This window comes from Alexandromys fortis, unplaced genomic scaffold (genome assembly GCF_014885135.2).
Source record: "Alexandromys fortis isolate MF-2015 unplaced genomic scaffold, M_Fortis_MF-2015_v1.1 scaffold_64, whole genome shotgun sequence".
NCBI classification, from domain to species: Eukaryota; Metazoa; Chordata; class Mammalia; order Rodentia; family Cricetidae; genus Alexandromys; species Alexandromys fortis.
The window spans coordinates 3,066,456-3,089,668 of record NW_026067976.1 but is presented as its reverse complement, the minus strand read 5'-3'; the positions used below and the strand labels follow the sequence as shown (position 1 = coordinate 3,089,668).

General features: G+C 42.1%; 1 protein-coding gene across 2 annotated transcripts in view; it reads left to right on the top strand.

The window, feature by feature from the left end:
- The first annotated feature begins 1,494 nt into the window (after window positions 1–1,494).
- Dennd4c (DENN domain containing 4C) overlaps window positions 1,495–23,213 on the top strand; it is a 97,304-nt gene continuing 75,585 nt past the window's right edge. Inside the window, exons 1-2 of one of the 2 annotated variants that reach the window (XM_050157361.1) lie at window positions 1,495–1,805; window positions 20,947–21,267. In XM_050157361.1, coding sequence (XP_050013318.1) covers window positions 20,963–21,267 — 305 coding nt within the window. In that variant the 5' untranslated portion in view covers window positions 1,495–1,805; window positions 20,947–20,962. The remainder of the gene's footprint in view (window positions 1,806–20,946; window positions 21,268–23,213) is intronic. The other variant, XM_050157360.1, reaches the window with a different exon arrangement.

Here is a 23,213-nt window from a genome sequence, read left to right as displayed (position 1 = left end):
GCTAGGTTTTAAAAAATGATCGTGTCCTTAGAATTTCTGCTGTCTGGATTGTAAGTGTTAGGGTGTTTCCAGGGCCCCAGACTAACGCCTAACTATTGTTAATGGAGCCGTATTTATATTGCTAAGTGTTTCTTCTTGAATCAATTTCGACTAATAATGTGCTTAGGAAAACAATGTCTGCTACCGAAGTCAAAACCAAAAAAATTTCAAACCTGCAGTAAACCTCAGAGATAAATTGACAACCAGGCCAATCAGACTTAATATTCCACTTGTTAGCAAGAATAGTGAACAAGGAGTAATTGGCGGAAAAATGATCATTATGAATCCGAGTACTCACCAGATGTGTACAAATCTTTAAAATAATTTAGTGAATTTTTAACTGCATACAAAGAAACCGGTTTCCTTAAGGCGTGTCCACACACGTCATTTATTATGCGCTGTCTCCCTTTCCCTCCAAAATCCTATCAGTTGTAATTTCAATCAACTGCGGGGTCACTGGCCAAACCTGTTTTGCCAGGAGGAAATAAGTTGTAACTTATTTTAAGCCATTTGTTCCTTGAAAAGTCTATACCTTAAATTGTTGTTACCGAGTGGTGGCGCACGTCTTCAATTCCAGCCACGGTGGCTCTCTGAGTGTTAAAAGGCCAGCCTGGTCTACAAACAGACTTGCAGGACAGCCAGGGCTAGACAGTGGAACCCTGCCCCCGCGCTCCCCCCACCTCGCGCGCTTCAACAAAACAAGTTAGAAACATTTTGCCAAAATTGTGTTACAAGAAAGACTCAGAAGGCGTACCTGAAAATCTAGGCTACCTTTGGGAGGCAGTAGGGTACTGATTGTTTTTATAAAGAGTTCTACGCGAAATTCTGCGCAGCTAAAGTCTCTCTAGATGTCTGTGGCCCGCTTGGAAAGGAACAGCCCTCCAGTGTCACTCGGACTTTGAAGTTACCCAGTTATGAATGCCACTTCCAGCCTCTACTAACTGCGCGCCTCGCTCTCTTTTCATTGACCTTGAACTATTCAGAGTCGCTGTTCCAGTCTCGGAAAGCCCCAGCTGGGAGAGGGAGCGGTCACCTGCTCCAGGCCACCACAATAAACATAGAGCGTATAGGAAGGCTGCAAGCAGCGCCCGGAACGCTAGTCATCTCTCGCTTCGGGGTCTCCGAGGCCAGCGTCAGGACTCTTAGAGTGCGCCCAGAGGTCGGCCAGGATGGGTCCCTCTGCCTGGAGGAGGAATAGGGCACCCAAACCCGGCCGGCGCAGCCAGGGAGCTCGTCTCCGGGCTCTGCACAGGCTGCAGGGGCGTGGCCTGAGCGCAAGGCTTGGTTCAAGTCTGGGGGCGTGGGTCAGCCACTGGGCGGAGCCTAACCATAGGGGCGTGGCTCTAGCGGGGCGGGACCGCCCTCAGACCCCGCCCTCCCCGCGCCCTTTCCACCGCCCCCGCAGAAGGAAAGGGAGAGGGAAGAAGGGAGGGAAAGTGGTGTTCTGTGGAAAGGGGCGGAAGGAGGGGAAGGCAAAAAGAAAAGGGAACAGAAACATGGCGGTCTGCGGTCGGGACGGGCTCGTCGCGGGCAGCGCCTAGACATCGGTCCTCCCGCAGCGCCCGCGGCCCGCGAGCCCCTCGGCCGGCAGTTGCCCTCGCTGCAGGCGGTGCCCCTCGAGACCCGGCCGCGCGGAGGCGCAGGCGCAGAGGGGCCGCCGGAGTCCCGGCCCTGCCTGCTGAGGGTGCCCAGGCCGCGTCGCCGGCGCCTTCTCGCCCCAGGAAGCCGCTTGTAGTGTCGGGCCGTCGCTGACGGGACTGGCGCAGGTGAGTCCGCACCGCCGCCCTGCCTACTTCTCCCGCGCCGCCGGGCCGCGCAGGTAGCGTGCGGGACCGGAGTCTGAGGTGGGGAGCGGCGGGCTGGCCGGCCTAGGCGCTCAGCGGGCGGGAGGTCCCCGGAGCCTGCTGGCTGCGGCCGGAGGGCCTCGTGAGGATCGCGTCGGTGCTGGGCCAGGGCCTGGCCTCTGCCGCCGGGGTGGGGCGGGAGCCGGACTCCGGGGCCCTTGGCCCGGCCGGCGGGTCGCTGCTGGTGGCGGTGCCTCCAGGGAGCCGGGGTCGTGTGACGCCGCGGAGGTGGAGGCAGCCCGGGCGCAGGCAGGTGCCGCAGGTGAATTCAGGACATTTCCTCCTCTGCCGGACGGTGGCCGATGCCTAGGGGTGCTTTGTTGGGGATAACTTATAGGAAGACTCCTTTCAGTCCGGAGTGACTAAACGCAAATAAAGCCAACTAATGAGCCCCTAGTGCCGACTCTTGGAAGAACTGTATAACTTTAAAGCGTTGGAGATGCTGTCACGTCTTCCCCCTCCCCTTTCTGTGCTTCGAAGGCCGTTTCCCTCCCGAAGAATGCGCTGGGAGAGAACAAATAAGGAATGACCCAGTTTTTAAAATGTCCCTCTCCCTTTCTTCCCCCACATTTTGTGGGTTTCACACGGGAAAATTTACGGCAGTTACCGTAGTTACTTGAGCAAATGCGAGGGAAGGTGTCATCCCCCGTACTGAAAGCTCAACTTGGGCGATTGTGCTTAGCTGAGGTTGTCATGCACCGTAGCCTGACGAGTTGACCAACTGAGTCGGCTTAATTGTGTGCAACTGGAGTTAAGATGTTCTCACACTCCAGCTAACCCTAGGAGTAGGTCTTCCATTTCTGTCTCTGTTTCCAAGGAGAAGTAAGATAGAAGAGATCCTTAGGTGTAATGTGCTGTTGCCAAGTTTTCAGTAAACATTTGATTTGAGGAAACCATGTATATTACCTCAAATCTGGAACGCTTTCTGTGACTTTTTGTAAGAAAAAAAATTGCGAAAGGAAAATCTTTTTTTTCTGTCTCATTATAACCATAAAAACCTGCTGTATTTTCTTCTCTGTCCTTCATATTAATGTTAAAAAGTTGGCAAGCTGCCTTCTTGACGTACGACTGGGAACGCAAAAATCTCAGAAATAAACTTAGATTTGTGTTCCTGACATGACCTGCCTCTTACTGGATTGCGTTCAAACGTTTTTTTAGTTACTGCTATTCAGTCCACTTCCTACCACACGGTGGGTGACTCCTTTGACTATTTATAAAGTAATTGATTGAGATTAAGGGGTCTAATCGTCTCTATTACCTGTTTTAGTGAAGTAATCCAGTGTCATTTGATTTTTGGCTCATGATACTTTGCCTGAGGTATAATTATTTGGCTTTTTGAATAATAGAAAAGATGTGTTAGAAATGTTGATTTTTTTTATTTTAATACTTTACTCCTGTGTAATTTGTAAATGCGTTCTGGGAATAAGTACAGATTTTCATAGTATAAACTTTGGCTTGTAGTTGAAGAAATTGGTGGAAAAGTTGTAGGCGGAGACTGTTCTTAAAAGCAAATGTTTGAAGTTACAAGGAACTGCCGTGTTGTGCAGGCTATAACAATTCACGGGGCCAGGTTCGGGTGGTTATTTGGGCAGGTTAGCTTTCTAAAGGAGCACATGTTAGGCGTCTGTAGTGAAATGCAGTGTGTAACTTATGCATGGAGGATTTTGCATGGTGAATAATGACAAGGCACCCTTGCTTTTGTCTATCTGCCTGCCAAGACTGAAGCATCTCCTATTTTCATTGGTGCTTCCTGCCAAGACAAATACCATAATGGCTTTGCTGCTCACGTTAAAGTGGTGTTTTCGTCTTGTTCTTGCACCTCGAGTGCAGGTTGTAAGGTGAAAAAGAAAGCAGCTGAGTCAGTGGCAGGTTGTCTCGGCTGGCTGTTGTGATTTGAAAACGGAATGTCTGTTACAGTTACGACACAAGTTTTCATAGTACACGAATTTGAATGCCACCTTTTTGGGGGATGGTGCCTCACAAATGGTACCTTCTTTCAGGCTGTCAGTCTTATAGACAGGAGCAACGGGACGGGACGTCTTAGTGGAATGGGAAGTTGTGCGGTTTGGGAAGCCAGGGGTAGTGATGCACAGCTCTAATGCTCTCCACTTGGAAGGTGGAGGAGGCAGGAGGATTGTGTGAGGCCAGCTCCACGACTCAGCAAACAAGTTTCATGCCAGCTTGGGTTGAATGGTGAGACCGTGTTTAGGAAAAACAAAACAGAGCACCAAAAAAATAGTTGAAAATTGAGAAAAGAATGTTGTATTATAGCATAGTAAAAGAAGTTTTTTTTAGCATCATCGTGTAAGGAATTCCAAACTTAGATACTTTATTATTTGAAATTGATGATAGTATTTGTGGGAGTTTTTTATAATTGTCTTTTTTTTTTTTTTATTACAAGTCCTGCTGTAAGTATAGTCTAGGCATGCCTGGAACTTGCTGTGCCTTCCTGCCTGGGCCTCTTAAATCCTGGGAAAGGTAAACGTACACAGCTGAGGACACCCTTAAACGCTCCTGCCTCCTCAGGTGCAGGGATTGCAGGTCTTCATCACTGCTCAGACTCACACTTGACTTCCAGTTGCTCTTGGATGTCTTTTTTCTTTATTTCCCCGTCACATTCGTAGTGTTTGCTAAGAAAGCTGGTAATACTTCCTCCTTTCAGATTGGTATGGCTTTTTCCTACTGCTGGTTAGATCATTGCTGTGGAGGAAATAAGTATAATTCTCATGCATGGCTTATTTGTGCTACTGTGGTTTTTAGGTGGAACCAGAAACTTAGGCATACTGAACACTTCCTCTACCACCAAATCACACCTCCAGCTCACATACGTAGTTTAGACATTTTTGTGGCCCTACAGTAAAGCATGTAACAATAAAGGGGGTGATGGCACATGCTTGTAATCCCAGTAGTAGGGAGATGGAAGCAGGAGGATCAAGAGTAGCCTCAGTTTCAGAATGAGGTTGCAGACAGCCTGGCTATTCAAGATCCTGTCTCACCACACAATCAGGGCCAGTGAGATGGCCGAGAAAGTAAGGCACTTGTCACCTGACCCAGGTTTGATCCCTAGGCCCCACTTGATAGAAGAGCAAAGTGACTCCTGCAAGTTCTCCGATCTTTATGCATGTGCGGAACTACGCACATCTACCCACATTCACAAAGAAGTCAATAAAAATTAGACAAATACCAAAAAAAATTAGAGAAATGGAAAAAAAAAAGTCAAAACCTCAGTAATGGCAAAAAAGCTGGGCATGCCAGTAATCCTAGTATTTGGGAGACTGAAGTGGGAGGATTATGAGTTCAAAGCCAGCCTGGGCTATGAGACCCAGTATCAAAAAAGCAGTAAGGAAAAGAAAAAAATAACAATTGGGGGAGGGGGAAGGCAAAGCATAGAACAATTTTAAGGCACTAAAATTAAATGTGAAGCTATAGTAGTAGATGTATACACTATTCATTTGTTCAAAGCCGTAGACTATTTACCACCCAAAGGGGGCCCTAATATAAACTAGAGCCTCTAGGCGATGACTGTGTGTGAATGCAGCAGATTGATCAGTTATGAATTAATACAAATGTGCTCTGAAGGGGCTGTTGACAGTGGAGGTGGCCATGCACGCCATGCACTGGTGAGATTAGGTGGGGCTATAGTGTGTATGGCTGTGCTCATTATTATCAGTCTAGTCTGGGATTTGAGGTCTTCCTGCCTCTGACTCCAGAGTTGTAGGATTACAGGTGTGTGCCACCATATTGGCTCTTGATTTTTTATTGATCTAGATTGTTCTCTGTTGCAAGTGCTTATATATTTAGTAGTGCATGGGAGGTTGAAAGATGAGACCTCCTTAAGCTGTAATCACCAATGGTTGTAACTGAAGGATGTGATGCTGGAAACTGAACTTGGGTCCTTTGGAAAGTGGCACGTTTTAACTGCTGAGCCACCTCTCCAGCCTCTTTAGGTCACTTCCTTTCCTGCTTCCTAATGGTTAAACTTGCTTTTCTTTTCTTTTTTTTAAAGATTTATTGTGCTGGGCAGTGATGGCACACACCTTTAATCCCAGCACTCGGGAGGCAGAGGCAGGTGGATCTCTGTGAGTTTGAGACCAGCCTGGTCTACAGAGCTAGTTCCAGGACAGGCTCCAGGCTCCAAAGCCACAAAGAAACCCTGTCTCGAAAAACAAAAAAAAAAGATTTATTATTTGTTTTTTTTTCTTTTTTTTTTTGAGACAGGATTTTTCTGTGTAACAGCTCTGACTGACTGTCCTGGAACTTGCTTTGTAGACCAGGCTGACCTCAAATTTGTGGAGATCCACCTGCCTCTGCTTCCAAGTGCTGGGATTATAGTTGTGTGCCACCACTGCCTGGATGTTTTTATTATTTTTGATCATGTATATGTGTGCCTGTGTGTAGGTATGTGCATGTGAGTGCAGGTACCTGCAGAGGCCAGAGGAGTGTCCTCCTCCCTAATCAGTCCTCACACTCATGTCCTAGCTGTCCTGCTTGTGATTCCCAAGTGATGGATCTGTATGCCTCTTATTCCTAACATCGTGAACAAAGTTTGCCAGTAAGCTTCTTTATCTGCGGCATCGCCTCCTCATGCCCCTGTGCTGTGCTTTAAAGTAGTTCTGAGGCTTGGGAAGTAGCTCAGCAGATAAGAACACTTGTTGTTCTTGCAAAGGACCTGAGTTCAACTCCCGTACCCATATGGTGGTTCACAGACATCTGTAACTCTAGTCCAGCTCTTCTGACTTCTCTGACCTCCACAGGCATTGAATGCCTGTGGTACCTGTACATATACACATTACATAAAGGAAAGCTTTAAAAAAGTAACTAGGTACAAAAAAATCTCCATTTGCCTCTCTCTAAAACCTTTTGTTCTTGTTATTCGTTTATTGAATGAGATTTTTATCCCAAGCTGGCTTGCAATTCACAGTATGACATGGATGGGCCTCAAACTCAGGCAATTCTCTTTCTTTAGCCTTTTGAGTGCCATGATTGCATGAAGTATGTATTACATGAGTACATGAAGTGTGTCCCACTATGCAAGCCCTACTTTCCACTGGAAACTTAGATGCCTGAAAGAATAAACTTGAAAAGGTTTTTTGTTTGTTTGTTTTTGGTATTTTGGGGGGGGTAAGAGTGAAGAGAGGGAATTTAGATCAAACATAGACCCATGACAATTAACTGGATGTTGCTTGGGAATTGGCTAATGGAACAAAACAGAAGGTAGACCCCCCCCCCCAAGATTATATGTGATTTTTTTTGTTTTAAAGGGTGCTGTACATTGAATTTTGGAGCCAGCTTTTACATGATAATCATGTATTTCAGCATTTAGCTAGATTCCCAGCTCTATGTAGGAGATTTTAATATACAGAAAGGTGAATTATTCAGAGGCTGGTTAGATGGCTCAGTGGATAAAGTTACTTGCTGCCAAGCCTGCCAACCTGCCTTTGATCCCTGGTTCCCTCATGGTAGGAGAGATCATCTGAAAAGTTGTCATCTGACCTCCACATGGATGCTGCGGCAAGCTTGTGCTTCCCTTCCCAAACAAAATAAATAAGTGCTAATTTTTTAAAAAGAATTATTCAGTAATTTAGTCTTTCTATAATTAATGGAATGACATGGTTGCACTCTTTATTTATTTATTTATTTATTTATTTATTTATTTATTTGATTTTCTCCGTAACTTTTGGTTCCTGTCCTGGAACTAGCTCTTCTAGACCAGGCTGGCCTCGAACTTACAGGGATTCGCCTGCCTCTGCATCCCGAATGCTGGGATTAAAGGTGTGCGCCACCACCGCCCGGCTGGTTGCACTCTTTATTCAGTAGACTATAACACAGTGGTAACCGTAAGTCATATTTGAGGTGTGTGGGGCTCTTTTCAGGCAGAGACTTAGTTATCTTGGTCTTAGACTTTATTTTCTTTTCTCTTTTTGGTTTTTCAAGACAGGATTTCTCTGTAGCTTTGGAGCCTGTCCTGGAACTAGCTCTTGTAGACCAGGCTGGCCTCGAACTCACAGAGATCCGCCTGCCTCTGCCTCCCGAGTGCTGGGATTAAAGCCATGCGCCACCACCACCCTGCGGCTTTCTTTTCTTATTATATGACCTTTTTTTTTTTTTTGTCCTGAAAGACTATATTCTCACCTATAATCCTCAGCATTTTCTTTAATTTTTTTTAATTTTATGTGCATGGGTCTTTTGCCTGAATGTATATTTCCTGAGCTGTAATTACAGGTGGTTGTGAGCTGCCATGTGGTACTGGGAATTGAACACAGGTCCTCTGGAAGAGCAGTTGGTGCTCTTAAACTTTTAAGCACAGAGCCCTCTCTTCAGTTCCTATGTTTTTCTTTTCTTTTTGAAACAGGGTCTTGCTTTGAAATCTAGACTAGTCTTAAACTTGCAAAAATCCCCCTGCCTTAGCCAGATACCTGACTATCATTTATTTGGAGATTTCCTTCTTCCCTCAGACAGGGTCTCACTCTAGATCTGACTAGGTGGGAACTCAATAGACCAGGCTGTCCTTGAATTTATTTATAGAGATCAATATCATATATCCCCCCCCCCCCCCCCCGCTTTGGAGGGCTGAGATTAAAGATATATACCACCAAGCCTGACTCTTTTTTTGTTTGTTTTGTTTTATTTATTGATGTCGTTATTTTAAAATAATGGGGGGGGGGTATGTGTTTACTTGTGTGTAGCACATGTGTGTACAGGTGTGAGTTCAAGTGTGTGAGTGAGTGTGAATATAGAGGGCTGAGGCTGATATTTGGGATCTTCCTCGGTCACTCTTCCACAGCTAGTCTCAGTAGCCAGCTTACTGTGGGGATCCCATCTCTGCCTTCAGAAGTTGGAATTACAGGAAAACTGCCAAGCCTACTCAGAATTTACATGGGCTCTGGGGATCAGACTCTTGCCTGTGGGATAAGAACTTTATTAATCACTGACCCCCCCTTTTCTTTCCCCTAACATTTTAACATTTTAGAGAAAGGTGTGTGTGTGTGTGTGTGTGTATGTGTGTGTGTGTGTGATTGTCAGAAGACAACTTGCCAGAATTAGTTCTCTCTTTAGACCACCTGAGAACTGGAGACCTTGCTTGTAGGGTATCCTGATAAGTGCCGTTATCTGCTGAGCCATCTCACTGGCCCATCGGTTTTGATTTTTGAGACCTGATCTTTCTTTATAATCCAGCAGTTTGGCCTGGAGCTCCATATCTAGTCCAAGCCAGCCTCAAACTCAAGATCCTCCTGTCTCAGCATTTTGAGTTCCAGGTGCAGCTAGGAGGTCCAAAAGAGAAGGGGTCAAAATAGCTGGATTATATAGGGAACGGCAATTGGGGTAAGGGAGTCCCAGGGTTGGAGAAGTTTAGGGTAGCGGGTGAGGTATGCCAGCCAGGAGGACCCTGTAACAGGTAGGGACGGAGAAAAACATAGTTATTTTCTACTATTCCTTCTTCTCAAAGTATCTGTTGTCATTCTTTTGTAAAAGTTTTCTTGCCCTTCATTTTGTAGGACCAGAATGCACTCAAGGCTCAAAATTATATTGTATATATTGAGAAGTAGCTCAGCAGATAAGAACACTTGTTCTTGCAAAGGACCTGAGTTCAACTCCCAGCACCCACATGGTGGTTCACAGACATCTGTAACTCTAGTCCAGCTCTTCTGACTTCTCTGACCTCCACAGGCACTGAATGCCTGTGGTACATGTACATATTAAATTGTATTATAATCCGTTGCTACCATTCTGTCTTTTTGTATGCTCAGCATGCATTTTACTCTGGAGTCATATTCCCAGTTCCTGCTACTTGTTATGACTATGACTTAGAGCTCACCCACAGTTTGACCTATGGGGGACTCTTTAAGCTAGTCCCTGTGACTGTTAATCTTAGACGTGCCTTTTGTCCTTTGCACATGGCATTCTAGGTGTAGCGTATATTTTTCTTGATTCACTTCAGCCTCATCATTTCTCCAGGGGACCCTGCTCTGGTGTGTTACTGAAGGGGTGGATTAGGTATTGTTTGTTGTTTTGGTGACACTGCTTCTGGATGTGTTTTTAAGCAATCAGAACTAGGAGGGAAACCCATATCATTTTTTTATTTCTTTTTTCTTATGTGTACCTGCATTTGGTTATGTGGGTGAATGCAGGTACCCACAGAGGCCATGAGAGGATGTTGGATCCCTTGGAGCTGGAGTTACAAATGGTTGTGAATCTCCCCATGAGGGCTCTGGAAATTGGGTTCAGTTCTCAGGAAGAGTTGATAGCACTTTGAACTGCTGAGCCATCTCTAGCACAGCGTTCCTAATGCTGCAACGCTTTAATACAGTTCCTCATGTTGTGCTGACCCCAACCATAAAATTATTTTTGCTACTTCATAGCTAATTTTGAATACAGTTATGAATCATAATGTAAATACCTGGGTTTTCTGATGTTCTCAAGAGACCCCCATGAAAGAGCCAGTTGACCCCAGTGGTCTCGACCCACATGTTATAACCCCTGCTCTAGCACCTGTTATTTGGAGACAGGATCTCTTTTTACCCAGGCTGGCCTCTACATCTCCAACCATCCTCTCTTTTTCTCTCTTCTCTGTGCTCCCAGGCCTGGCTCTTGTGGAAGCATTTTGAACAGGAACCTCCTGTCCATTAGCAGTCCTTCTGCAGTTTTCTTGAATCCTTGCCTGCCTGAGTCTGCTGTTTATCTTCTCCTGTTTCTCTAGATTTGCTGTTCTGAGCATTTTAATGAAGTGGAACCGATCTGCATATGGTGTCTGTGACTAGCTTCTTCCATTTAGTGAAGTGTTTTCAAGGTTCATCTTTGTGGTACCAATGTGTTGGTACTTCATTTCTTTTTTATTGTTGAGTGACACTCCATTGTATAAATAATTATGTGTAGGTACCACTTTTTGACTGTCCATCAATTGATGGACACGTGTGTTGTTTCCTTGACTTGCTTTTTTATATTACTGCTGTCAGTTTTGTTGACTTGCATATATAATAAATTAATAAAATTTACATATGCTTAAATTATTGGGACAGGGAAAACCTTAAAGTTGTTAAAGTTTACAGTTGTTAAAGTATTTGCTGTACAAATAAGAGGACGTGAGTACCTAGTACCCAGTACCCAGTACCCAGATTAATAAGCCAGGTGTGGCATTGTGCTCCCATAACCCCCAAACTGAGAAAGAAGGTAAATCAGGAGGATCCCTGTGGGGTCTTGCTGCCAGTCTACTCAGTTGGTGAGCTCTACGTTCAGTGACCGATCTTTTCTCAAGAATAAGGCAAAAAACACTTGAGGAAGAAACCCAAGATCCACCTCTGGTCTCCACAAACGTGTTTACATTCTCACGGACACTCTTTCCTGCATTAAAGAATAAAATCAAGCTCTAGTGATGCTGTAGATTGAACTCAGGACTTCTCTCATGCTAGGGAAGTGATCTTTCATTGAGATATGTTTCCACCCTTAAAATGTTAATTTCTGAATAATTTTAGATTTATCAAAGTTGAAAAGATAGTGTTTCTCTCCTTCCTGTTACCATTTTATGTTTCGAGTTGGGCATAGTAGCTCCCAGCACTCATGAGGCTGAGGCAGGAGGATTGCCGTGCTTTCCATACCAGATTGGGCAACATAGTAAATTAAAAAATGAGACCCTGTCTCAAAAAAGTCACATAATTCCAAAATAAAACATTTTATATTACTATGGCATAATTGTCCTACTAATGACATTGGCATTTACCAAAGCCCGGACTTTGGTTTTACATGAATACGCATTTATTTATTTGGTTTTAATGTTTTTATTGACATATATTATTTATACATAATATGTTTCATTATGACATCCTCATATCTGTATATAGTGTATTATAATCCTATTCAACCCCATTACTTTCTCGTTCCCCTACTATTCCCATGATCTTCTTCTTCCTCCTAGTTCTGCATCTGCTCCTATCTGTTTAGTGACCTAATGAGTTTACTTAGGGTTGTTTACAGGAACATAGGTGCTACAGGTTAATTTAGGAACAACACTGAAGAAAATGTCTTTCCCCAGCAACTGTCTATAGCTCCCATAGAGTGTGTTGGCCCTTCATACAGGATGAAGGTCATCCCTTCTTACAGGTTGTTGGTAGGTCTGCTATTCTGGGAATCCCATCTTCTGAGGCTTCAGGCATAACTGGGTGATAGCCTTCACAACATCCCACCCCAATGCTGCCTCACAGTGTCTTTCTGCCCCCTCTTTCCTGGTTCCTAGCCAGGGAGTGGTTGGTGTAGGTAGCCTGTTTCTAAATGCCTGAGCACTCTGCAGTTGCTTTATTTTGACTTGCTTGGATTTCTTGAGCCAAAACCTGGCTGCTTAACTCAGGCTGGCCTGGAGTTGGAAATCCCCCTGCCTCAGCTTCCTGAGTGCTGGGATTACAGGCTAGACTAGTGCCACCACATCTAGTTTAATATGCTTTTCCTGTTCTAGGAGTCGCTGAAGGGCACAGAATTGCCTTAGCATACATGTGCTAAGGTTATGTATTCACACCGATGCTTCTAATTCCATTCTAGTACACTGACTCTTTTCTTCACATTCTCCAGATTTGTATCTATTTTCTTACAGCAGGAATTCTGACTTCCAGCAATTGTTCACTTACAGAGTAGGTACAGATAAATGCAAAATTGTTATACCAAGACCACCATGAAAAATCCTTCTAAAAACAAAACAAGGGTCAAAATTTCTTTTTTAGTTCTTTTTTTCAAAATACTATGTTTAAATGCTAGTGGAATTCAGTCATTTTTTAAAAGAATAAGCTTTTTATATATTAAAAAACTTGCAAATAAAAAAAATCATACACCAAAATTAAGCAGACCCAGAGTTGTCCCTTTTAAAATTCCCAGACATGTTATATTATCAATTTGATACATAGGTCCATTGCCTTATAAATCTTGGTGGTAAAGCTAATTGCCTCCCTCTCTTTTACCCCTTTTCCCTTGCCTTGATGGGGTCTCCTGAAGCCCTAGTTGGCCTCTGAATCCCTCTGTGAGATTGGCCATGAACTCCTCATCTTTCTGCTGCTACCTCCTAAATTCTGGATTTACAGGTAGTGCCACCAAGCTCAGGCTCCCTGCCCCCTTCTTTCTTTGAGACAAGATCTCACTAAGCAGTCCTGGATGATTTAGAACTCACTGTGTAGACCAGGCCAACCTCAGACTCCTGGTGCTCCTTCTGCCCTTGCCACCACACCTGGCCATCTTAACTTTGCATAACATTCAAAAAGGGAAGTTCTAGTTTTTCCAAGGGGATTTGGTGGATAACAACTGGATTTATTTAATTAGTAGTGGCTGCTGCATTCTCTACTTTCCAGGGCTCTTTTATCCTGTCTGTCTGTCTGTCTGTCTGTCTGTCTGTCTGTCTGTCTGTCTTTCTTTCTTTCTTTCTTTCTTTCTTTCTTTCTTTCTTTCTTTCTTTCTTTCTTTCTTTCTTTCTTTTNTTCTTTCTTTCTTTCTTTCTTTCTTTCTTTCTTTCTTTCTTTCTTTCTTTCTTTCTTTCTTTCTTTCTTTTCCCTCCCTCCCTCCCTCCCTCCCTGTTTCTCTCCTCCTCCCTCTAGCTCTTTTGAGATAGGACCTCAGCTTTTAGCCTTGGCTGACCTGGATGAAACTCACAATCTAGCCCAAGCCCTCTCTTTACATTACTTTTGTATAAAACTCGGAGCCACAAATACAACAGTGGAGAATATCATTGTTTTGTCAGCTGATTTTATTTGAAAGGACTTCAGTTTTATAGTTCTCTGACATAGGAGGCATAACTGGTCTTGATAGAGCTGTCTGAAGAAAACCACTAAGTCCCTGTTTTACGTTGCTTAAATGTAGCCAATAACTGATAAAATAGTCTTTCCTTGTTTTCTTTGATTTAGAAAACTTATCATTCATTTTGCATGGTGTGGGAACATACAGATAAATTTTGAAACTCTGGAAGAAACCTTTTTATTTCAGTGAGAAAAATTGTGTGGATGATATTTAGTTGTGTAGGTTGAAGCTAATGGTGTTTTGTTTACATTAATGAATGTTTTGGGCACGTGCGGTGGTACCTGCCTTTAATTCCATCACTAGGATGGCTAAAGCACAGGAGGGTCTCTGATTTCAAGGCCAAAGGGAGTTTCAGGACAGCCAGGGCAACACAGGGGGGGGGGATGCTAGTCAGTAAGAAGTATGAAATTAAGTTATAAAAGGTTATCATTGTTGTATTGGAGAATGAATATTAAGCCTTATAAATTGATTTTTGCACTTTTTAAAAAAGCTTTGTTAAACTGAGTGGTGGTGGCGCACACCTTTAATCCCAGCACTCCGGGAGGCAGAGACAGGCAGATCTCTGTGATTTGGAGGTTATCCTGGACTACAGAGAAACCCTCCCCCAAAATAAAGCTTTGTTGAAGCTAAGTGGCATGGGAGGCTGAAGCAGGAGGATGAATTTGAGGCTTGCCTGGGCCACAGTGAGTTCTAGATAACCTGGGTTTCAGAGTGAGACCCTGTCTCTTAAAACCAATCAGAAAAGCTTTGCTACACAGCCGTAGCAGGGTTAAAGCAAAGGGAATCAACACTATCTACAAACGTGGGAGATTACTAAAAAATTATGTTAAAAATAGAATCACTGTATGGACTGGCAATCAAACTGGTAGTTATTTAGCCAGAATTGCTCTCTTGAGGCCATACCTGGACCCACTCCACACCCCAGGCTCATTTTAGCATTATGATAGCAGGAGGATGTGGAGACAACTCAGTGTCCTTAAGTAGATGAAGGAATAAAAATGTGAGGTGCACATACAGAGAAATAATGTTCAACTGGAAAGTAGGAGTAGTCTGAAGTGGCCGTGGTAGAGAGAGTTAAGTGTCTAGTATTTGGGCTTTTCAGAGGACCAGGCAAAGGATAAAAGGACTCCTGTGACTGAGTCCCACTCCTCAACACAAAACAAAACCAAAAATATATAAAAATAAAGTATAGACCTGGAGAGGTGGCTCAGCAGTTAAGAGCACTGATGGTACTTCAGAAGACCTGAGTTCAATTCCCAGCACCCACACCAGGCATCTCAAAACAGCCCATAACTCCAGCTCCAGGGGAATCCAAATACCTGGGTATTTGGCTTTTCATGTGCACATATCCATACACACACACACACACACACACACACACACACACACACACACATAATGTGATTTTTAAATTTTTACTTATTTTCATATGTATGGATAATACGCCTGCTTGTATATTTGTGCTCTACATACATGCAGTGCCTCTGGAGGCCAGAAGAAGATGTCAGATTTTTTTTTTTTTTTGAACTCTACGTTTTTCTCTGCTCCCCTTGCTGCCTCTCCCCTCCCCTTCAGCCCTCTCCCATGGTCCCCATGCTTCCAATTTACTCAGGAGTTCTTGTCCTTTTCTATTTCCCATGTAGATTAGATTCATGTATTAAGGTCCTCACTGTTGTCTAGGTCCTCTGGGATTGTGATTTGTACGCTGGTTTTCTTTGCTTTATGTTTAATAACCATTTATGACTGAGTACATATGATAATTGTCTTTCTGGGTCTGGGTTACCTCACTCAATATGATGTTTTCTAGATCCATCCATTTTCTTGCAAATTTCAAGATTATTTTTTTCTGCTGTGTAGTACTCCATTGTGTAAATGAACCACATATTCCTTATCCATTCTTCGGTCAAGGGGCATTTAGGTTGTTTCCAGGTTCTGGCCATGCTACTTTGAACAGAGTTGAGCACATGTCCTTGTGGCACGATTGAACATCCTTTGGATATATACCCAAAAGTGGTATTACTGGGTCTTGACGAAGGTTGTTTCCTAATTTTCTGAGAAATCACCACACTGACATCCAAAGGGACTGTACCAGTTTGCACTCCCACCAGCAATGCAGGGGTATTCCCTTTACCCCATAACCTCTCCAGCATAAGTTGTAATCAGTGTTTTTGATCTTAGCCATTCTTACAGGTGTAAGATAGAATCTCAGGGTTGTTTTGATTTGCTTTCTCTGATGACTATGGATGTTGAACATTTCCTTAAGTGTCTTTCAGCCATTTTAGGTTCCTCTGTTGAGAGTTCTCTATTTAGGTCTGTACTTTTTTTTTTTAAATTGGATTATGTGATCTTTTGGTGTCGAATTTCTTGAGTTCTTTGTATATTTTGGAGATGAAACCTCTGTCTGATGTGGGGTTAGTGAAGATCTTTTCCCATTCTGTAGACTGCCGTTTTGTCTTGTTGACTGTGTCCTTTGCTTTACAGAAGCTTTTCAGTTTCAGGAGGTCCCATTTATTGTGTCTCTCAGTATCTGTGATACTGGGGTTATATTTAGGAAGTGGTCTCCTGTGCCAATGCATTCAAGTGTACTTCCCACTTTTCTTCTGTGAGGCTCATTGTGGTTGGTTTTATGTTGAGGTCTTTGATCCATTTGGATTTGAGTTTTGTGCAGGTGATAAATATGGATCTATTTTCATTCTTTTACATGTTGATATCCAGTTATGCCAGCACCATTTGTTAAATATGCTTTCTTTTTTCCATTTGATATTTTCTTTCTTCTTTATCAAAGATCAGGTGTTCAAAGATGTGTGGATTGATAACTGGGTCTTCTATTTGGTTCCATTGGTCTTCCTGTCTGTTCTTATGCCAATACCAGGCTGTTTTCAGTACTGTAGCTCTGTAGTAGAGTTTGAAGTCAGGAATTGTGATGCCTCCAGAAGTTCTTTTATTGTTCAGGATTGTTTTGGCTATCCTAGGTTTTTTGCTTTTCCATATGAAGTTGAGTACCATTCTTTTGAGGTCTTTGAAGAATTTTGCTGGGATTTTGATGGGCATTGTGTTGATTGCTTTTGGTAAGATTGCCATTTTTACTATGTTAATTCTGCCTACCCAGGAGCATGGGAGATCTCCCCACTTTCTGGTGTCTTCAATTTCTTTCTTCAAACATTTAAAGTTCTTGTTATACAAGTCTTCCACTTGTTTGGTTAGATGCTATTTGTGGCTATTGTGAAGGGTGTTGATTCTCTCTGATTTCTTCCCCAGCCCTTTTAATCATGTGTGTACAGGAGGGCTACTGATTTTTCTGAGTTAATCTTGTATCTTGCTACATTACTGAAGGTGTTTATGAGTTATAGAAGTTCCTTGGTAGAATTTTTGGGGTCGCTTATGTAAACTATCATATCATCAGTGATCAGTGAGAGTTTGACTTTTTCTTTTTCGATTTGTATCCCCTTGATCTCCTTTTGTTGTCTTATTACTCTAGCTAGAACCTCAAGAATTATATTGAACAGATATGGAAAGAGTGGACAGGCTTGTCTTGTTCCTGATTTCAGTGGGATCACTGGAAGTTTCCATTTAGTTTGATGTTGGCTGTTGGCTTGCTCTTTATTGCTTTTATTATGTTTAGATATGTTCCTTGTATCCCTGCTCTCTCCAAGATCTTTATCATGAAGGGATGTTGTATTTTGTCGAAAACATTTTTGGCATCTAATGAGATGATCATGTGGTTTTTAATTTTTCAGTTTGTTTATATATGGTGGATTACGTTGACAGATTTTTGTATGTTGAACCATCCCTGCATCTCTGGGATGAAGCTGACTTGATCATGGTGGATGATGGTTCTGATGTGTTCTTGGATTCGATTTGCCAGTATTTTATTTACTATTTTTGCATCAATGTTCATGAGTGCGATTGATCTGTAATTCTCTTTTTTAGTAATGTCTTTATGTGGTTTGGGTATCAGGGTAATTGTAGCCTCATAAAAAGAATTTGAAAATGTTCCTTCTGTTTCTATTGTGTGGAGCTATTTGAGGAGTATTGGTATTAGTTCTTCCTTGAAAATCTTATAGAATTCTGAGCTGAAACCATCTGGTTTTGGGCTGTTTTTGGTTGGGAGACTTTTGGTGACTGTTTCTATTTTTTTTTTTTAGCAATTATAGCTCTGTTTAATTTGTTATCTGGTCTTGATTTAATTTTGGTAAGTGATATTTATCCAAAAAGTTGTCCATTTCTTTAAAGTTTTCTAATTTTGTGAAGTACAGGTTTTTCAAATATGACCTGATGATCTCTCGATTTTCTCTGTATCTGTTGTTATATTCTCCTTTTCATTTCTGATTTTGATTTTGTTAATGTGGATATTCTCTCTCTGCCTTTTGGTTAGTTTGGATAGAGGTTTGTCTTGGTTGTTGATTTTTTTTTTCTCAGAAGAACCAACTCTTTGTCTCATTGATTTTTTTTTTTTGGTATTGTTTTCTTTGTTTCTATTTTGTTGATTTCAGCTCTCACTTTATTTCCTGCCATCTAGTTCTCTTAGGTGAGTTTGCTTCTTTTTGTTCTAAGTTTTCAAATGTTCTGTTAATTCACCAGTGTGGAATTTTTTCAGCTTCTTTATGTAGGCATTTAGTGCTATGAACTTTCCTAAGAGGAAAGTTTTTTCATTGTGCCCCATAAATTTGGGTATGTTGTGTGGTCATTTTCATTGAAGTTTAGGAATTCTTTAATTTCTCCCTTGCCCCATTGATGATTCAGGTGAGTATGTCAGATTTTTTTTTTTTTTTTTTTGATTTTCGAGACAGAGCTTCTCTGTAGCTTTTGGTTCCTGTCCTGGAACTAGCTCTTGTAGACCAGGCTGGCCTCGAACTCCCAGAGATCCGCCTGCCTCTGCCTCCCAAGTGCTGGGATTAAAGGAATGCGCCATCACCGCCCAGCCGTATGTCAGATTTTTTGAAGCTGGAACTACAGACAGTTCTAAGTTGCCCTGTGTATGCTAGGAATGAACCCAGGTCCTCTGCAAGAGCAGCCAGTGCTCTTAACCTCTGAGCTATCACACCAGCCCCCCAATAAATCTTTAAAAAATAAAAGAGGCAGAGGCAAGTCAACCTCCAGCTAGTCAGCTTGGTCTGCTACAAAGTTCTGTGCAGCTAGGGTTACATAATAGCACTCTGTTTCAAACAACAACAACACAACTTCTTTAACCTTTCATTTTCCTCTCCTGTCTCCCTCCCACTCCTACTGATCCCTTTTGTTTATTGCTCTAGTTGGCAGGTGAACCTGGGAGAGAGGGCCTAAAATGGGGCTGACTCAAGTCTCTTGCAATAGCCAGCTTTATTCAGAGCATCAGACAATTTATGCTCAGAGAGTTAAGAAGAATCACCCGAATAAAGCATATAATCAGAAGGACAAGCTGTATATGTTTTTCAGGAGAGGCATATGAATAGTAACAGGTGAAGTAAACTCACTCCTATCCCTCATACTTGGGAGGAACACGAAAACACATTCCAAGAATAATTCTGTGTTTTAAAGAAATTGAGATCACAAGACTCTTGTCTTGTTTTTTTTTTTTTTTTTTTTGGACTTTTCTCACAAGTGCTCAGAATTCTCACATGACTCTATTCTTGGACTGTGTTCTGACACCCTTCTTCCAAATTAGCAACTCTTTTATTTTGTCTTTTTGTTTGTTTTTGTTTTTCAAGACAGAGTTTCCCTTTGTAGCTTTGGAGCCTGTTCTGGAACTAGCTCTTGTAGACCAGACTGGCCTCAAACTCACAGAGATCCACCTGAGTGCTGGGATTAAAGACAGGTGCTATCACCTCCAGTCTTATTTTGTCTTTCTTAAAGACCTATTTATTTTGTGTATTTGAGTGCCTGTATTAATATGCACCATATGTGTGCCTGGTCCCTGCAGAGGTCAGAAGGTATCAGGTCTCCTGGAACTGGGAACCAAATCCTGGTCCTTGGTAAGAACAGTAAGTGCTCTTAACCACTGAGCTATTGTTCCAACCGCCCCTGCTCCTTATGCTGCTGTCATGCTAAAGTGATCCCTTGGGGTTTAGGGCAATCATCACAAGATAGCAGTCTTACTCTGGCTAGTTGATTAGGAGTAGAACTTGTTATTTTTAATATGTTATTATATGTTTGGTATTGAATGCAAAATATTTGTAATTTGAAGAAATTCCATTATGCAAGAATATTTGTCTTAAAATAAATTGGACATAAAAGTGAGATGGCATATATAAAAGACGTACATGATTAGAAATAAGGAATTTTTAAACAAAGTGGGGTTCATTGTGAGGATCAAAAAGTAATTTAGAAGACATTTGGGATAGTCCAAAAATGAAGATAAAACATGATAGACTCTAAATGCACGTAAAACAGCAGAGAAATGGAGTATCTGTCATTAAATTACTCCATTAAAAAGTTCTGTACCCTTATGCCCAGCAAGGTGTTTTGAATATAATCAAAATATGCTATACACATGTATGAAAATGTCATAATGAAACCTATTTTGTGAATAATTGATACATGCTAATTAAAACTTAGAAAAGACAATAATACAGATGAAATGTACAGCTCCTACTTAAAATGTATAAATCTTGGAGGGGGACAGGGGCTCAAGAGTCCTTACCCTTAACTGAGTAGCTATTGACAACTGATGACCACTGGCGGACAGAGAGTTAATTTTCTTCTAAGGGTTGTAGCTCCTGGCCTCACATCCCTGAGTATGTGGGCAGCGCAAATTGGAGAAGACACCAAGTCAGGTGGTGGGAAGGAAATTCAGGGTAGATCTGGGAGGAGTCAAATCAACAGCTGGGATTAAATATTGTGAGTGTGGAGACCAGAGGACAGCTTGCAGGGGAGTTGACTTTCTCCCGCTGTGGATTTCAGGTATCCAGCTGAGGTCGTTAGGATTTTGAGGCAGATGTTTTACTTCTTGAGCCATCTCGATGGCGCCTTTTCCGGGTTTTGGAACAGGGTCTTATTGTGTAGTGCTAGCCTTAAAGTCCTCCTGCTTTAGCCTTCCAAGTGCTAGTATTACAGATTGAGCCACCACACCTAGCTTTTGTAGTAAATAAGAGCTATAGGTGCATAAAATGACTGTAGTTGTTTTGCCAATGTACCAGACCTACTTTTTTTTTTTAATTTAGGTAAAAGCTGATAAGATGATAAAAACTTTACAGATTGAAGTTTGATTGTAAATCTCACTGAGAAGTATGGTAGTTGGTTATTCCTAATTTAAGGATGCCTTAGTTTTGATCAGTATAAAGTATTTCCAACCATTGATATCATTTCTTTTCTGTTTTAGGAGACAGACAGCAGTCATGATAGAAGACAAAGGACCAAGAGTGACAGACTACTTTGTTGTGGCAGGTCTCACGGATACATCAACTCTTCTAGATCAAGAAGTAAACCGTATAGATACTAAATCAACTGGCCCTAAAGCTCCAATCACAGACATTGCAGTTATTATCAAGTCAGCTGGGGAAGCTGTACCCGAAGGGTACACCTGTGTTGAAGCCACTCCGTCAGCACTCCAAGCAAACTTGAACTATGGAAGTCTGAAAAGCCCAGAGCTTTTCCTGTGTTATAAGAGAGGGAGAGATAAACCTCCCCTTACAGATATTGGGTATGATCACTTTCTTTTGCAATGGTAAAGGGAACTAAATTTGTTTAAAAATAAGAAGGTATATAGTAGTAGAAATTTGAACTTTCTGGTAGTTTTGTTATTTTTTATTTCAAGATTAAGTTCAAGGATATATTGCATGTCTATACTACTCTTGATTAGATATAGAAATGTGAAGTGCTATGATAAAAGACACTGTATATATATTTGGAAGTCAAGTGTGGTGACCTGTACATGTACTCCAAAGCACTTAGAAGGTAGAGACAAGATTAGAAATCGGAGTCCATCCTTGTCTGTATACTAGGTTCAAGGCCAGTCTGGGCTACAAGAGATCCTGTCTCAAATATTGCTGTTAGGGAAACTCATTTCTCCTCTCTTCCTTTCTAAATTGGGAACTGGAGATGGGCCTGGTTTGCCCAATGCATATGAGTTTGTAGGTTCAAGTCTCAGGACTGCTTTAAAAGAAAGAAAGAAAAAAGTGAAAAAATGGTCCCCTCCCTCAAAGCTATTAGGGGGCTGGAGAGAGAGCTCTACTCTTCCAGAGGTCCTGGCTTATACCCAGCACTCACATGGCCACTCACACCTGTCAGTAACAGGGGATTCTGATACCCTCATACAGACATAAGTAAAAATAAATACATCACAGTTGTGAAGTATTTTGTCAATGAAGTCAGTGAAGATTTCTTTGTTACTTTTACTGCTAAAAAGACTTTATTTCAGAAATTTGTGTTGATACTTTCCTATGAAAATTATGCTGCTTTATAATTCCCTAGTGATTTATCATGTGTGGGTATTATATTGAAGTGTTGTGTTTATTATAAAACTACCCCTAGTAAAAACTGATGGTAGAGCCAGGTGGCCTTAGAGGTACTCGCGTGTGATTCTGGTAGGCACAGGACTCATGGCTACATATCTGGTTTGATGGATTACATGAAGGCCTGTCTCAGAACCACCCCCCACCCCCAACACCATACATAAAAGGATTATAGATATTTAGCTATTTGAGAGCACCCTGACAAGTATTTTTAGGTTCAGTTTGTCTCTTATACAAAACATGCAATTTTCACGGAGATATACATTAAACAGTTTTAGGGCACATATGTAAGTAGTGTACTCCTCCGCTTCTGTGGGTTGGTTCATTAGCCTTCTGCTTGTTTGGGCTTTGTTAATGCTTTATTGGAAAATACAAGGTGATGTCACCTGGAAATGTACATAGTTTCACCTTCCTGTACAGTTTGGATAGTTTTATTTCTTGTTCAGTCGCTGTGGCTAGACCTTCTGCTGCAGTGCTGCGCAGCACTAGTCATAGTAGCCATTTGGTCTCAATCCTGATTCTAAGGGAAAAGTTTTAAGGTTTTATCATTGAAAATATTAACTCTAAGTTTTTCACAAATGCCATTTTGGTCTTTTTGTTTGCATTTATGACATTTCTATGCTTGTATATAGTGTACTTGGCTCATTTGCCTCTGTACCCCTCCCCAGTGATCCTGCTGTTATTCACAAATAGTCTGTCTTCTTTCATGTCATTGTTCTGTTCTGTCCTAGTGTATCCAAGGTGTGTATGTGTGTGTGCGCGCGCGCACGAGTGCACGCGCATGCATGTGTTTTATGTGTGTGTTAACATACATGGTGTGCACGTGGGGTCATGATGGGGTCATGGAGCAACTTCTTCCACCATTGTAGGTTCCAGGGATCAAACTCAAGTTGTTGGACTTGCTAGCAGATATACATATCACTGGCTCTCATGATTCTCCTGCTCCTCCCCCCAAGTCAGGATTTCAGTATGATTGGCCTGGAATATGGTTTATAGACCAGGCTGACCTCAAACTCATAAAGATTTGCTGCCTCTGCCTCCTGAGCTCTGGGATGTACTACTATATGCCATTTTGTTTTGTATTATGTGTTTGTTCATTTTGTGTGCATGTACATACACACAGAAGTAAAAAAAT